The sequence below is a fragment of the Coregonus lavaretus genome, assembly GCF_964263955.1.
Source record: "Coregonus lavaretus genome assembly, chromosome: 5".
Classification (NCBI taxonomy): domain Eukaryota; kingdom Metazoa; phylum Chordata; class Actinopteri; order Salmoniformes; family Salmonidae; genus Coregonus; species Coregonus lavaretus.
The window spans coordinates 42704459-42718904 of NC_139992.1; the positions used below are offsets into that span (position 1 = coordinate 42704459).

Here is a 14446-nt window from a genome sequence, read left to right on the forward strand (position 1 = left end):
GAGATCAGTCAATAAATGCTTCTGGTATTGACTTATATGCTGCCCCTGTCTTCATGTTGTTGCTGGACATATCTTTTTTTAAATGTGTGTAGGTCACCTAAATCATCAGAAAAATTGCCCCCCCTGAGAATTTTTTCAGGAGCCGCCACTGATACTCAGTGTAGAATGGATGCATCCCTCTGCAGGCCTACACGCTCAGATTAGAATGAATAATGAAAAAATGAAGTTAGAAATAAATAAATAAATGTTGGTTCAGAAGAGGATGACATTTTATGTAGAGCTGTGTGTCTTATTTTCTGTTAAATGCGGAAATGATCGGAAGAAGTACGGAAGGAAGCATACACTCAACATGACTGAAGTTCAATACTGTCCAGACCACGTGACTGCAAAATAGCCGTTTACAGTATAGTTTACAGTAAGAGATGTCACTTTTTGGTGGAGGATTACCCTAATTATATTCCTTCTTCAAATCTCAACTCTGAGGATTATTGGCAGAGGGTTTTTACCTGTCAGTATTCTGCATCGTATTAAATTTTTATAATTTGCACTAAGGTCGGTCTGTCTGCGTGGTAACTTTTCCTTATTGCTGACAATATGTTTTGGTTCATGGAGGGAATATGCTTTTTACCAACTTTTTTGGTCATCTGGTCATCCAGCACGTTTATTGTTTCCTACCTAATTGCATTGTTCGAGCATCATGTGGATGTTATTTTCCCCTATATAAGGTAAGATTATGATTATTTATCAGCAGCCTGAGCATTTATTTTTCCACGAATTTGCCGTTCTTCATTAAACCGTGATAATAGCATACACTTCTTATTATTTAAATCAGTGTGGGTAATGGAAATAATGTTTATTTATTTCCACTCATCAAAACCGGCGATATTAACGGAAATCGTATCGCATTCTTGCAACAAAAATAAATCAGTTTCGTTTTCCCCACCACAGTTGAACGCTGTACTTGGCTGGTACCCAGTTCCCAGCTGTGTAGTCTACAGTGTAGGGGCCTGTGAACTACTTAATGCACGGTGTGTGTGTCCTCATTTGACATTTAAACAGCTTTGTTTATTGAGCAGATAGACAATTAACACATTATGCAAACTAACATTAAATAGGCATAGATAATGAATAATGGTTGAACTAATTAGCGCTCTATTCAAACGATTAAAGCCCTCCATTCAGTAATATTTTCCGTAGATATAACTGAATTATTTGTTTGTCGTCAACTGGTATGGTTTGATAACTAATTCAATTGAAATGCAATTGTCTATTTGGTTAATCTGGTCCTCTGTAGCTCTATTGGTAGAGCATGGCGCTTGTCACGCCAGGGTAGTGGGTTCGATCCCGGGACCACCCCATACGTAAAAATGTATGCGCACATGACTGTAAATCACTTTGGATAAAAGCGTCTGCTAAATGGAATATTATTATTATTAATAGATTATGTCAATGGTATGATATTATTTTGATGAGCATTTTTTATTTCATTTAATAACAAATTAAATCACTTTCTGTTCTGTTATAATTTAATGTGTATAATGATTTTTTATATCATGTATTGTTTAAGTTAAATACAGATTATTTAAGACTTCCAGACATGGCTTTAAAACACACATTAACCCTGAACTCTTCTTTCTTTAGTGACACTGGGGCTAATCCCCCAGAGAGCTGTATTTTTGGCTTGATGACGGTTATCACTGCATTTGCAGGTGAGCACAGAAAGACACCAAAACCATGAAAGGGCTTTTTGTCTTAGAGTAAAGGGATGGTTCACCCAAATTACCAAATTACATATTGGTGTCCTTACCCTGTAAGCAGTCTATGAACCATATATGACAGCAATCCATGCTTTGATTTAGTTTCCCACCACTGTTTCCACATGCTAACGTCATGGGACCGATATTAGCATTTTTTCACACATCATGTTCAAATCATCTATAAGTGACTTTGTTGAGCTTCACACTCAATTGTAGATACTTTTGGATGATTTGGACATGATGCGTGAAAAATATTAATATTGGTCCCATGACTTAAATGGGATTTGTGCCACAAATGCTAAAACGTTAGCATGTGGAAACGGTGCTAGGGAAACTAAACCAAAGCATGATTTGCTGGCATACCTTGTCCATAGACTGCTTACAGGGTAAGGAAACCAATGTGTTATTTTGTAATTTGGGTGAACTATCCTTTTAAGCAACTCCATGGGTTTTTCCAGGTCAGAGACTGTGCCAAACGCTTTATTTACACTTCCCAATTTTGACAAAATGAAAGCAGAAATGCATGGTTAGACAGGGCTGAGATCAATGGTATGACATTGCGTTTTACTGAATATTATGTTTCACTTCACTATGTTTGTCTTTCTTTGTTCCCTCTGTTTTAAGGTGCAAATAAATAAATATTGCAGCAGGTGAGCGTGTACTGTCTACATGTGAAAAGTGTTAATAAAAACGTTCACTCCATATGCCATGCCAATTCCTCTACAGGTATGGCCACCATATATGCCAGATACAAGTTTGTGGAAAAGCTCAATGAGAAGGCAGGTGGTGTGCCCCCAGCACTGAACCAGGCTGCTTTCTGGATTGGAATGCTTTCTTGTTTGGGGATGTGTTTTGTTGCTACTTTCCAGGTAGGTTCCCACTGGGCACAGACGTCAGTTCAACAACTAGTTTTGATTTACATTTGGTTGAGTTGTCAACTAACAACGTGAATTCAACGTGAAATCAACAAAACATTTCACAATCCCACTGGGCACAGATGTCAATTCAATGCCTACTCAACGTTGATTCAACCAGTGTGTGCCCAGTAGGATTTCATTGGATTTAAGATAAAAGTTGGGTGAAAAAATGAAATTCCCTTACATTGATTACTTTTTAAAAATCCAATCAGTTTTCCACGTTTATTCAATGTAATCACATTGAATTTCTTTGTTAAAATGAAATGGAAACAACATTGATTCAACCCGTTTTGCCCAGTGGGTTGTCACCCCTTTAGTGAGAAGATGGAGGGGTTTTGTACCTTTAAGTGACAGTGTGATATTCCATACATGATCTCTCTGGTGTGTTCTTTTTCCCCAGGAGACAACGGTTACGTCAGTTCATGATGCAGGTGCATTACTCTTCTTCTTTTCTGGTGTGTTGTACACCATCCTCCAGTCCATCATATCCTATAAGGCCTACCCCTATGGATGTTCCTTGGCCTTGTGTCATACGCGCACTGGAATTGCAACCATCGCCTTCCTGGCAGTTTCCCCCAGTATCCTTGAAAACCCATGGTGTCTAAATGATTTTAATCATGAATGATCATTGTTTTATCAAAGAAAATATATCCTTCATTTTCCATCCAGCTGTTATCTGTGCTGTCTTTGTGACACAAACCACACTGCATAGAAAAACAGAAGACGAGGTACAGTATGAGCACATCTTTACCAAGAACACAACTCACATAAACAACAAAGATGGATGACTTTCTGAATCCATATAGGCTTTATAGGCTAGAGAAGCTATACGTGCCAATATCAGTCTCTCTCCGACTCTCCGTCATTACAGGACTATGTGTTCCATCTGGTGAGTGCTGTGAGTGAGTGGATCGTGGCCTTCAGCTTCATCTTCTTCTTCTTAACCTATATCCACGACTTTAAAGTGAGTTTTCAGTCACCACTCTGTCATTGTGGTGGGAATGATTCAATTTTTCTTCTCATTTATTTGAGTGTTTTTATTTATCTTTGTCTTGTTTCTTACAGAAGTTTACTCTGAAGCTGAGAACAGAATTTGTGGACTATTCCTGACAAAACATTGATTTGAACTTTTAAATCTGAAAATTTACTAAATCAAATGTATTACTTTTTTTTTGTTCGATTCCCACGGGGGGCCAGTATGAAAAAAATAAAATGTATGCACTCACTAACTGTAAGTCGCTCTGGATAAGAGCGTCTGCTAAATGACTAAAATGTAAATGTAAATGTTTTCTACTTTTATAAGGCAAATGTATATGAGATTATCTGAATGGTATGATTTCTTTCTTTATACTGTATCCATTGCAACATAACTTCAATCTTAAGGGTTAACCACAAAACAAACACATCCTGTGACCAGCAATTAGAAAAGTTGTTGGGTTAAGGAAAGAGTTAACCCATTGTCAGTATTGTGCAAGAAAATCACAAGATCAAGTTGATCAGGGGCGCAACTTTGGTTTCAGAATGTGGGGGGGACATTTCCCCCCTGTCCCCAGTGAAGTTGCGGCACCTGAAGTTGATATAGAAAATTAATTTCACGCATCACCAGTTTATGGATAGAGGCTGTATGTACACTTACCTACTCCAAGGTTAATCGTTTTATATTACAATGTACATGTTTTTCTAGATAGGTATTTTGCTCAAGAAAAACTCAGGGTATTGAGGAGGCATATCTATACCATTGTAATAAAGTAATTCAAAATACATACAGGGCTATGTGTGAAGTATTTCTATGTTCCAAACACAAAAACGAAACGGTGTCTGAATAAAATGACGGCCACATACAGTACCAGTCAAAAGTTTGGACACACCTACTCATTCAAGGGTTTTTCTTTATTTTTTAAACTATTTTCTACATTGTAGAATAATAGTGTAGACATCAAAACTATGAAATAACACATATGGAATCATGTAGTAACCAAAAAAGTGTTAAACAAATCAAAATATATTTTATATTTGAGATTCTTCAAAGTAGCCACCCTTTGCCTTGATGACAGCTTTGCACACTCTTGGCATTCTCCCAACCAGCTTCATGAGGTATTCACCTGGAATGCATTTCAATTAACAGGTGTGCCTTGTTAAAAGTTAATTTGTTGAATTTCTTTCCTTCTTAATGCTTTTGAGCCAATCAGTTGTGTTGTGACAAGGTAGGAAGATATCCCTGTTTGGTAAAAGACCAAGTCCATATTATGGCAAGAACAGCTAAAATAAGCAAAGAGAAACAACAGTCCATCATTACTTTTAGACATGAAGGTAAGTCAAATATTTCTTCAGCCTTGCAGACAAACACACTGCTATGGCCTAATAATTATATTGCATAGGCTATATTACATGGATGTGTACACATAAATGTAGGCCTACAATGTTTTATATGCATTTTTATAATCATCAACTTTGTCACATATGCATTATTTGACTCCAGGACAAGCATTACAAACTATAATACAGTAGGATTACAGGTTGCACTCTCGCTATCATCCTACAGATGGCAGTATTGCAGTTATTTTAAATAAGTTTATCATGAGTCCGTACTCGAGCCCACGCTTAGCTTACCGTGTGTAAAAGATTCCAAATCGACAGTCTTTAATTAACGGAGGAAGACATTTGACTGTATCAGTATCAGATTGTGAATTACTTATATTTGACAAAGTCATCTAACTCTCTGGTTAGCATTTTCTGTACTATATGAACTCAATAATATAGCTATAGCCTGTATTCATTCACATCAGACAGTGTCCTCCTTATGCTATATAACCTATTAATGCATATGGGACTTTGTATGGTATACTTCAATGCACTTCAACAATGTGTGAGATAGTCTATAGTCCTACGGCAATACAAATGCATCACTCCTGGAACCCTCTCATGTGAAATCCATGAATTCAATGTAAAAATGCGGACCGACACATAGGCTACTGGCACTGCTACACACATAATCATCTCTACTATAGTATAGGCTATATTACATACATGTCCCCCCCACATTCTGAAATTGCATTTTTGTCCCCCTCAGTTTTATCATTGGAATGTGATGCAAAACAAGGCAACGGTGTGCTTTAAGACCATGCAGACGCCTCCGTGTGGTTGGGTAGGCTGTTTGGAGTGTTTATCCGACTGGAAATAAAAAATATATTATAATAATGTCCCCCCCACTTCTAAAACCAGTTGCGCCCCTAGTTTTATATGCATTATAATCATCCACTTTGTCACATATGGGTGGACCAGCAGTGAACAGTGTTTTCCCTTAACAAAAATGCTGGAAGTGAGGGGGGCTCGAACCTGCGCTTAATCAACTGCTTTCGCGGTGGTTTCCACCAGGAGAGTAATAGTGGTTACGGTACATGACAGCTATTTGACAAGTCCATAAGACTCTTGAACGTTTTTTTTTAAAACTATGTACAATCAACTTAAATGTTGTATAGACCTCGATCTTTTCTCCATAAAAGTACATGGATGTACAGGTAACTGCCAAAATAAAGGAAACCAACATAAGGTACCGCCAGAACAGCTTCAATGCGCCTTGGCAAAGATTCTACAAGTGTCTGGAACTCTATTGGAGGGATGCGACACCATTCTTCCGCAAGAAATTCCATCATTTGGTGTTTTGTTGATGGTGGTGGAAAATGCTGTCTCAGGCGCCGCTCCAGAATCTCCTATAAGTGTTCAATTGTGTTGAGATCTGGTGACTGAGACACACACAAACACATGTTAAACCCCCTATGCTCCTTTGAGAGCCCTCTTTCAAAGTTTCTGAGATTTCTTCGAGCCATGGTAGCCAAAATAATGGGCAAATGGGCATTTTTATAAATGTTTATACATGACCCTAAGTTACCTGATGTAACTACCAAAATAAAGGAAACCCTTGAGTAACTGAGGATACAAAGTAGGTGGCTCCAAACAGGTGTGGTTCCTGAGTTAATTAAAGGTCCAATGCAGCCGTTTTTTAAATCTCTATATCAAATCATTTCTGGGTAACAATTAAGTACCTTACTGTGATTGTTTTCAATTAAAATTGTCAAAAATTAATAAAAATAGCTTCCTAGAAAAGAGCAATTTCTCAAGCAAGAATTTTGCTCTGACTGTCTGGGGGTGGTTTATATGGGGAGGGGAAAACTGAAAATTAGTTAAACGTGCTCTTTAAGACAGAATGTTAAAATTAGGTAAAGTCGAATGTTTTTCTGGCCAAAACTACACTTCTCAAAAGGCACTGGGTTGGTGGAAGGACCCAATTAGTGACAACCCTCTGCCTCCCCACTCAGATTAGACAAACCTATGAAGTGAATAAATACAAATGAATTTAGAATAGAAAGAAAGAAAAGTGTTTTGGTTCAGGCGTTGGTGCTAAGGCTATTTCTGAGTATGAGTCACATTGTTTATCTGTTTACAGCATAATGAGTATATGCCTGTGTTTTGTGTGTGTTATGGAATGAGTGTGTGTGTGTGTGTGTGTGTGTGTGTGTGTGTGCAATCTTAGAAAAAAAGGTGCTATCTAGAACCTAAAAGGGTTATTCAGCTGTCCCCATAGGAGAACCCTTGGAAAATCCCTTTTTGGTTCCAGGTAGAACCTTTTTGGTTCCAGGTAGAACCCTTTTGAACCAAAAGGGTTCTACCTGGAACCAAAAAGTTTCTACCTGGAACCAAAAAGGTTCTACCTGGAACCAAAAAGGGTTCTACCTGGAACCAAAAAGGGTTATCCTATGTTGACAGCTGAAGAACCATTTTGGAACCCTTTTTTCTAAGAGTGTGTGTATGGCCATGGAATGTAGGGCTGTGTGTGTCTTATTTTCTGTCACATGTGGAAATTACCTGAAGAGGTCTGGCCCAACCCATATAGGTCCAACCGCAGCCTACACAAACACACAACATGACTGAAGTTCCATCTTGCCTAGACCATGTGACTGCAATATTACAGTTTAGTGTAGCCTACAGAAAGAGATGTAACTTTTAGGTGGCCTATAAATGACGTTCCTCCTTCAAATCTCAACTCTGAGGAATATTGGCATGAGGGAATTTACCTGTCAGTTTTCTGCATCTTGTTTTTTCTTCCTAAATTGCACTCAAGGGCGGTTTTAGCTCAAAGGCCAGCAGATGGCGATATTGAGTCGTTTCATCTTACCCATATCGTATTTTACATTTTAGTCATTCAGCAGACGCTCTTATGCAGAGCGACTTACAGTTAGTGAGTGCATACATTTTCATACTGGCCCCCCGTGAGAATCGAACCCACAACCCTGGCGTTGCAAACGCCATGCTCTACCAACTGAGCTACACGGGACCTATATCTTATATGAAACAACTCAATATCGCCATCTATAGAAGGTAAGTAAGAACAAGATTAGGCTATGATTATTTATCAGTTGCCTAATAGTTTGTATTTTCCAAGAATAATTACACACGTCTTTATTATTTAAATCAGTGTGGGTAATGGAAATATTGTTTATTTATTTGCACTCACCAAAAGCTGCGATTATAAACAGAAATCGTATTGCATTGTAGGGCCAAAAATACATCCCGTTTCGTTTTCCCAAGTTGAGCACTGTACTTGCATGCTCACATCAGATCTTTTCACATCAGAACTTCTTCAAAGCTGATCTGATTGGTCAAAAGACCAATTAGTGGAAAAAATGTCAGAATTGGGCAGCCTGTGTAGACGCAACCTTAGTGGAGCGTGCCAATATATTTTTGCATGATGCTTCTTTAAATAGGCTACTGACGTCTTACAAAATTCAAAAGGGTTTTCTCATGGTTTTGCTCATCCATTTAATAACACACATCCATGTACTTTCACTGAAAAAAAGTAGGAGGATTATATAACATGAAACGTATTCAGACGTAGTAAAAGTCAAAGTCTTTGCCTCAGTGGTGTTGTCAAATAGCAGTAATTTACCAACTAGCCTAGAGAAATAAGCTTTTCGTGTGTATGGAAAATTTCAGGGATCTTTTATTTCAGCTCATGAAACACACTTTACATCTTGCGTTTCTATTTTTGTTCAGTATAATTTTGCCTATATTCATTGTAGTGACGAAGATTATGTATAGAGCTCGCCAGCTTGTAGTCCTATTCCAATGGGGAAAATGAATGGGGAAAGAATAGGGTTTTGGGATAAGGGCAGAAAAATAAGGTCTGAGGTTAACACAGGCTTAGGAGATCATATACTTTTTGTTCTATGAGATAATATCAGTCAGTTAACATGACCTTTAGAATTATGAAGCCTTTTATGTGCTTTTTTTATTACATAAATGCTTAACAATTCACAAAAGTGGCGTTAGCTGAAGAAGATTATCTCATAGAACAAAACGTATAAGATCTCCTTTTACCACAGACCTTATTTCCGGTGTTTATCCAAAAACCCTAGGAAAACGCCATTCATTTTCCAATAGGCTTTGTCTAACGAACCATGGCAGAGTTAGTGCCTACAAAAAGACGCCATTACTATTGCTCTCTATTAAGCCTTTCCTAATAGCCTGTGTTTAGGTCTGACTGACTCCTTTCATATTATTCATTTACTACATGTTGCCTGCTCTTCGATTCACAGTACAAGCATTATAAGAGTAGGCCTAATAAATATTTGAAGTGTATGCTACACTAAAGTCCCATATGTAATAGGTTATAGCAAGGAGGACACTATCTGGTGTGAATGCCTGCAACATTCTACCTATAATAGCTATTGTGTCCAAAAATGGCAACCTGGTCTCAGAGCATTTCGCATTATTCTGTAGGTAAATCCGAGACACTCCATTTAGTATGATATGTTATGTTTCATATGGTATGTATTAATTTGTGGTTGTCCATCACCCATTTCTTATCATATGTTACGAATTACAATTCGTATTATATGTTACAAGTTTGCAAAACGTACAATATGTTATGAATTGTGAAATGTACTATATGTTATGAATTTGCAAAACATATGATATGTTATGAATTCTAGCTAGGTGGCTAACGTTAGCTAGTTGGCTAACATTAGCTAGGGTTAGGGGTTAAGTAACCATCTGTCCTATGTAACCATACAAAACATATAATTTCATACTAAATGGAACTTTTCAGAGTTACGTACAGAATAATACGAAATGCTCTGAGACCAGGTTGAAAATGGTGTTGATGTAAACTAGCCCAGCTAATAACACGTCCATGACAATGAAAATAGCTCTATTGTTGACCTGAATGTCTATATAGGCTAAGGCTGTCAGTCAATAGCATGTGTTGCAGAATTGACAGGAAAGGAAGATCAGATTAAGGGCTCTATTCAATCAGATCCGCTTTAGCCGACATCCCCATAGAGGCTGTTTTGGTGGTGTCTGAGGTAGAACTGCATTAGAGCTGTCAAATCTACAAGTGCCATTGGTTGCACAGAGTCACATTAACAGAAATCCCATGCCTTGTTTAGGCTACAAATTCGAACACTGGAACGTGAGATGTAATCTACACCTCGATTAAGATAATGGAAATCCTCAGTATTTAGTTGAATGATTTTTCAATTTGAGCCTAATTATTTCTATATAGCCTACACTTTCTTGCTCTGAACTTTTAATGCCCCTTTACATCGTGACATATTTCATTATGCCATAGGTCATCTTCACAGAGTCTGCTACGAAACGGCAAAGCCGATGTTCATTTGACAAAAGCTGGATCCCTTTTAGCCATGACCGTTTAGTAGCGGAGCAAGACTCCGTGGAGATGACGTACGGCGCAATGAAATACATCACGATGTAAACGGGGCATTAGTGTCATTTATTGCATCAGCTTCATAAATTGTGAAGCCAGGAGGAGGCTAGGCTTCATCTCAGTGGATTCCTGGAGTAGCTGCGCCCCTTAGGGGGGCGCCAGAGTTCTAATTTGCTTTGAGGTCAAACATGCATAAAATGTTCCACTATAATTTAATTGTAAAATTAATACATTTAAAAATGTTATTGAAGATCATATGCTTGCAATGCCAAAGCCAATCTAAAAAAGTGTGCACGGCAATGGCCCGCGCTCAATCAGTTTCAGCTAGCAGCTCGTTTTTCCTGCAGTCAGAGCATCACTATTTTATGAATAAAACAACATGTCTAAGAAACGTAAAAGTGCCGATGACTCATCATCAAAAAAGAAAGAAAGGCTATATCTCAAGAGTTATCTTAACTTCGGTTTTATTGAAGGACAGGATAGGACTCGGCCAGAATGTGTCATTTGTGGCGAGAAGCTAGCTAATGACAGCATGAAGCCAAGGTCAGGATTTTTTTGAGAGGAAGAAGCAGTTGGCACTATCAAAAAGATCCACAGACATCAGCAATGTACACAGAGCCACGGAGGCGTCATTTGAGTGTTCGCTATTAATTGCCAAGGCTAAAAAGCTGCACAATATTGGAGAGCAGCTAATCAAACCCGTCTGCCTGAAAATTGTAGAGAGGCTGTATGGCCCACAGGTGGTGGATAAAGTGAGAACCGTCCGACTCTCTGACAACACTGTCAAAGACAGAATTGATAAAATGGCTGGAGATGGTCAAAATCAGCTGCACGAATGACTTAGGAATGTTCCCTTTGCCATTCAGTTGGATGAAACAACAACAGCGTCAGACGAATCTCTCGACGCTTTTGTGCGGAAACTGGAGTACAGAGTTGGAAAAATGACAAAAGGGGAGCTACAACAATTTCCACTGCTGATGAAACAGTCTGGTGGCACTGCCTGCGTCTTTGCGCACTGAGTTTACCAGGCACATGAACATGCTTCGGGAGGAAATTAAATCCCGTTTTGCCGATGTTGACGAATACTTATCAAAGGAATCGTGGGTGATGGACCCTTATATTTGCAGTCTCGAGGATGTGGAATACCTTGGCTGTGAAGATGAGCTTGCTGACCTTCAAGCCGATTCTATGTCAAATAAATATTTCCACGAGAACGGATACAACAAGTTTTGGATTGTCAAAGGACACGCTGTTGCACCCAGACTGGCCAAACACGCAGCTACAGGGGTTATTCTACCATTCAGCACTACGTACCTGTCTGAGACGACCTTCAGCGTGCTTGGAACAATAATAACAAAAGCCCGTAACAGGCTCGATGTCCACCAGGACTTTAGGCTGGCTGTCACTAGCGTCACACCTGACATCCCATCCCTGGTCAGAGGAATGCAGGCCCAAGGTGGCTATTCTTTTTTTTTTTTTAAGGAAGGAACAAGTTATTGATTGTAACGTACTGTTTGTTATTGTTACTTATTTTTATTTTTATAACACATACATGATAGCTGTGTCAAAACCAGTGTTCACATGATGTGCATGTGTGTATTCAACAAACTGCCCCGTTTCAGTTAATTGGTCTGAGGGAGATCTAGGACAGAGCCATATAGGTGCTGTTAATCACTTATTACCCTGATAATGAATCATTATTATTATTTTGGTAACAATGTGTGTGTATAGGCCTACAGTTGATTATACACAAAGATAACCAGGGCAAACCAAAGAGAAAAGGAAAGAAAAACTATAATTGATGTACATTTTGCCAATAAAGATTTGGAATGAATCACTTTTTATTTATTTATTATTATTTTACAGCTTTTCTTGGGGGGGGGGCTCAGCTTTTTTTACATACTGTCACGATCGTTATAACATTTACATTTTAGTCATTTAGCAGACGTTCTTATCCAGAGCGACTTACAGTTAGTGAATACATTTTTTTTTGTTTATACTGGCCCCCTGTGGGAATCGAACCCACAACCCTGGCGTTGCAAACGCCATGCTCTATCAACTGAGCTACATCCCTGCCCGCCAATCCCTCCCCTACCCTGGACGACGCTGGGCCAATTGTGCGCCGCCCATGAGTCTCCCGGTCGCGGCCGGCTGCGACAGAGCCTGGATTCGAACCAGGATCTCTAGTGGCACAGTTAGCACTGCGCCACTCAGGAGTACTAAGTATAAGTAACGGACCAAGGCGCAGCGTGATATGCGTACATCTTTTAATGAGTACTTAATGCCAAAAACAAAACAACAAAACGATACGTGAAGTCCTAAGGTTAACAAAACACAAACCTCTCCGGAACAAGATCCCACAAATGACAAGTGCAAAACAGGCTGCCTAAGTATGGTTCCCAATCAGAGACAACTAGCCACAGCTGTCTCTAATTGGGAACCACCCTGGCCAACATAGAAATAAACGATCTAGAAAGAAACACATAGAAAACAAAACATAGACACTACACACCCTGGCTCAACATTTAAGAGTCCCCAGAGCCAGGGCGTGACACATACAAGTAGGGGGGGCTCCAAGGAAAAAAGGTTGGGAACCACTAGGCTAGATAATGATTATAAAAACGCATATAAAACGTTTTAATGATTGTACACATCCATGTAGCCTCATATAGTATTAGGGCCAACAGTGTGTTTGTGAAGAAGGCTGAAGAAAGTCGTAGCCCTAGCTCCTTATGAAATTCATTCTTAATCTTAATTTTTAAGGTGATGACTGCACTTTACTTCTCAACACCATACCACAATGAATGTAAGTCCACATGTCAAAGGAAAAATGATGACCCCATGGAGGATTCGAACACAACACGTGGTTAAAAGGACAGTTGGCCTATGAGAAAAGCTAGCAGCTAGTCTTGTTAGACCAATGGTTTAAAAACCTCTAAGCAAAAGTTCACAAGTATGGCCCCCATGGGTTTTACAAGGTCCGAGACTGTGCCAAAAGCTTTAGTCACACCTCCCATGTTTGAGAAAATGAAAGCAGAAATGCATGGTTAGACAGGACTGGGATAAATGGTATAATATTGCATTTTACTGAGTATTACGTTTCACTTCACTATGTTTGTCTTTCTTTGTTCCCTCTGTGTCGTATGCGCACCGGAATTGCAACCATCGCCTTCCTGGCAGTTTCCCCCAGTATCCTTGAAAACAATAGTAACCCATGGTGTCTAAATGATTTTAATCATGAATGATCATTGTTTTATCAAAGAAAATATCTCCTTCATTTTTCATCCAGCTGTTATCTGTGCTGTCTTTGTGACACAAACCACACTGCATAGAAAAACAGAAGACGAGGTACAGTATGAGCACATCTTTACCAAGAACACAACTCACATAAACAACAAAGATGGACGACATTCTGAATCCATATAGGCTTTATAGGCTAGAGAAGCTATACGTGCCAATATCAGTCTCTCTCCGACTCTCCGTCATTACAGGACTATGTGTTCCATCTGGTGAGTGCTGTGAGTGAGTGGATCGTGGCCTTCAGCTTCCTCTTCTTCTTCATCTTCACCTATATCCACGACTTTAAAGTGAGTTTTCAGTCACCGCTCTGTCATTGTGGTGGGAATGATTCTCCTTTTCTTCTCCTTTATTTTAGTGTTTTTATTTCTCTTTGTCTTGTTTCCTTCCGACTAGGAGGTGAACATGGCATAACACAGGCAAAATCCTAGAGGAAAAACCTGCTTCAGTCTGCTTTACACCAGACACTGGGAGAGGAATTCACCTTTCAGCAGGACAATAAGCTACAACACAAGGCCAAATCTACACTGGAGTTGCTTACCAAGAAGACAGTGAATGTTCCCGATTGGCCAAGTTACGGTTTGGACTTTAATCTGCTTGAAAATCTATGACAATACTTAAATTGCTGTCTAGCCATGATCCCCAACACCTTGACAGAGCTTGAAGAATTTTGAAAAGAACAATGGGCAAAAATGTCACAATGCAGGTGTGCAAAGCTCCTTAGAGACTTACCCAAGAACTCACAGCTGTAA

At 39.1% G+C, this 14446-nt stretch overlaps 1 protein-coding gene and 1 long non-coding RNA gene across 2 annotated transcripts; both read left to right on the forward strand.

Annotated features, from left to right (window-relative positions):
- The first annotated feature begins 372 nt into the window (after positions 1–372).
- Positions 373–4429, forward strand: LOC311129112 (DNA damage-regulated autophagy modulator protein 1-like). The gene is made up of 7 exons (XM_084161395.1): positions 373–725; positions 1642–1709; positions 2484–2626; positions 3075–3252; positions 3344–3402; positions 3546–3638; positions 3740–4429. The coding sequence occupies exons 1-7, from the start codon at positions 595–597 to the stop codon at positions 3782–3784; spliced, it is 717 nt and encodes a 238-aa protein (XP_084017521.1). The 5' UTR covers positions 373–594; the 3' UTR covers positions 3785–4429.
- A 9109-nt stretch (positions 4430–13538) lies between these two features.
- Positions 13539–13945, forward strand: LOC311129083. Its single transcript, XR_014613253.1, has 3 exons — positions 13539–13586; positions 13687–13745; positions 13889–13945. It is a non-coding gene; the product is annotated as an uncharacterized lncRNA (long non-coding RNA).
- The last annotated feature ends 501 nt before the right edge of the window (positions 13946–14446 follow it).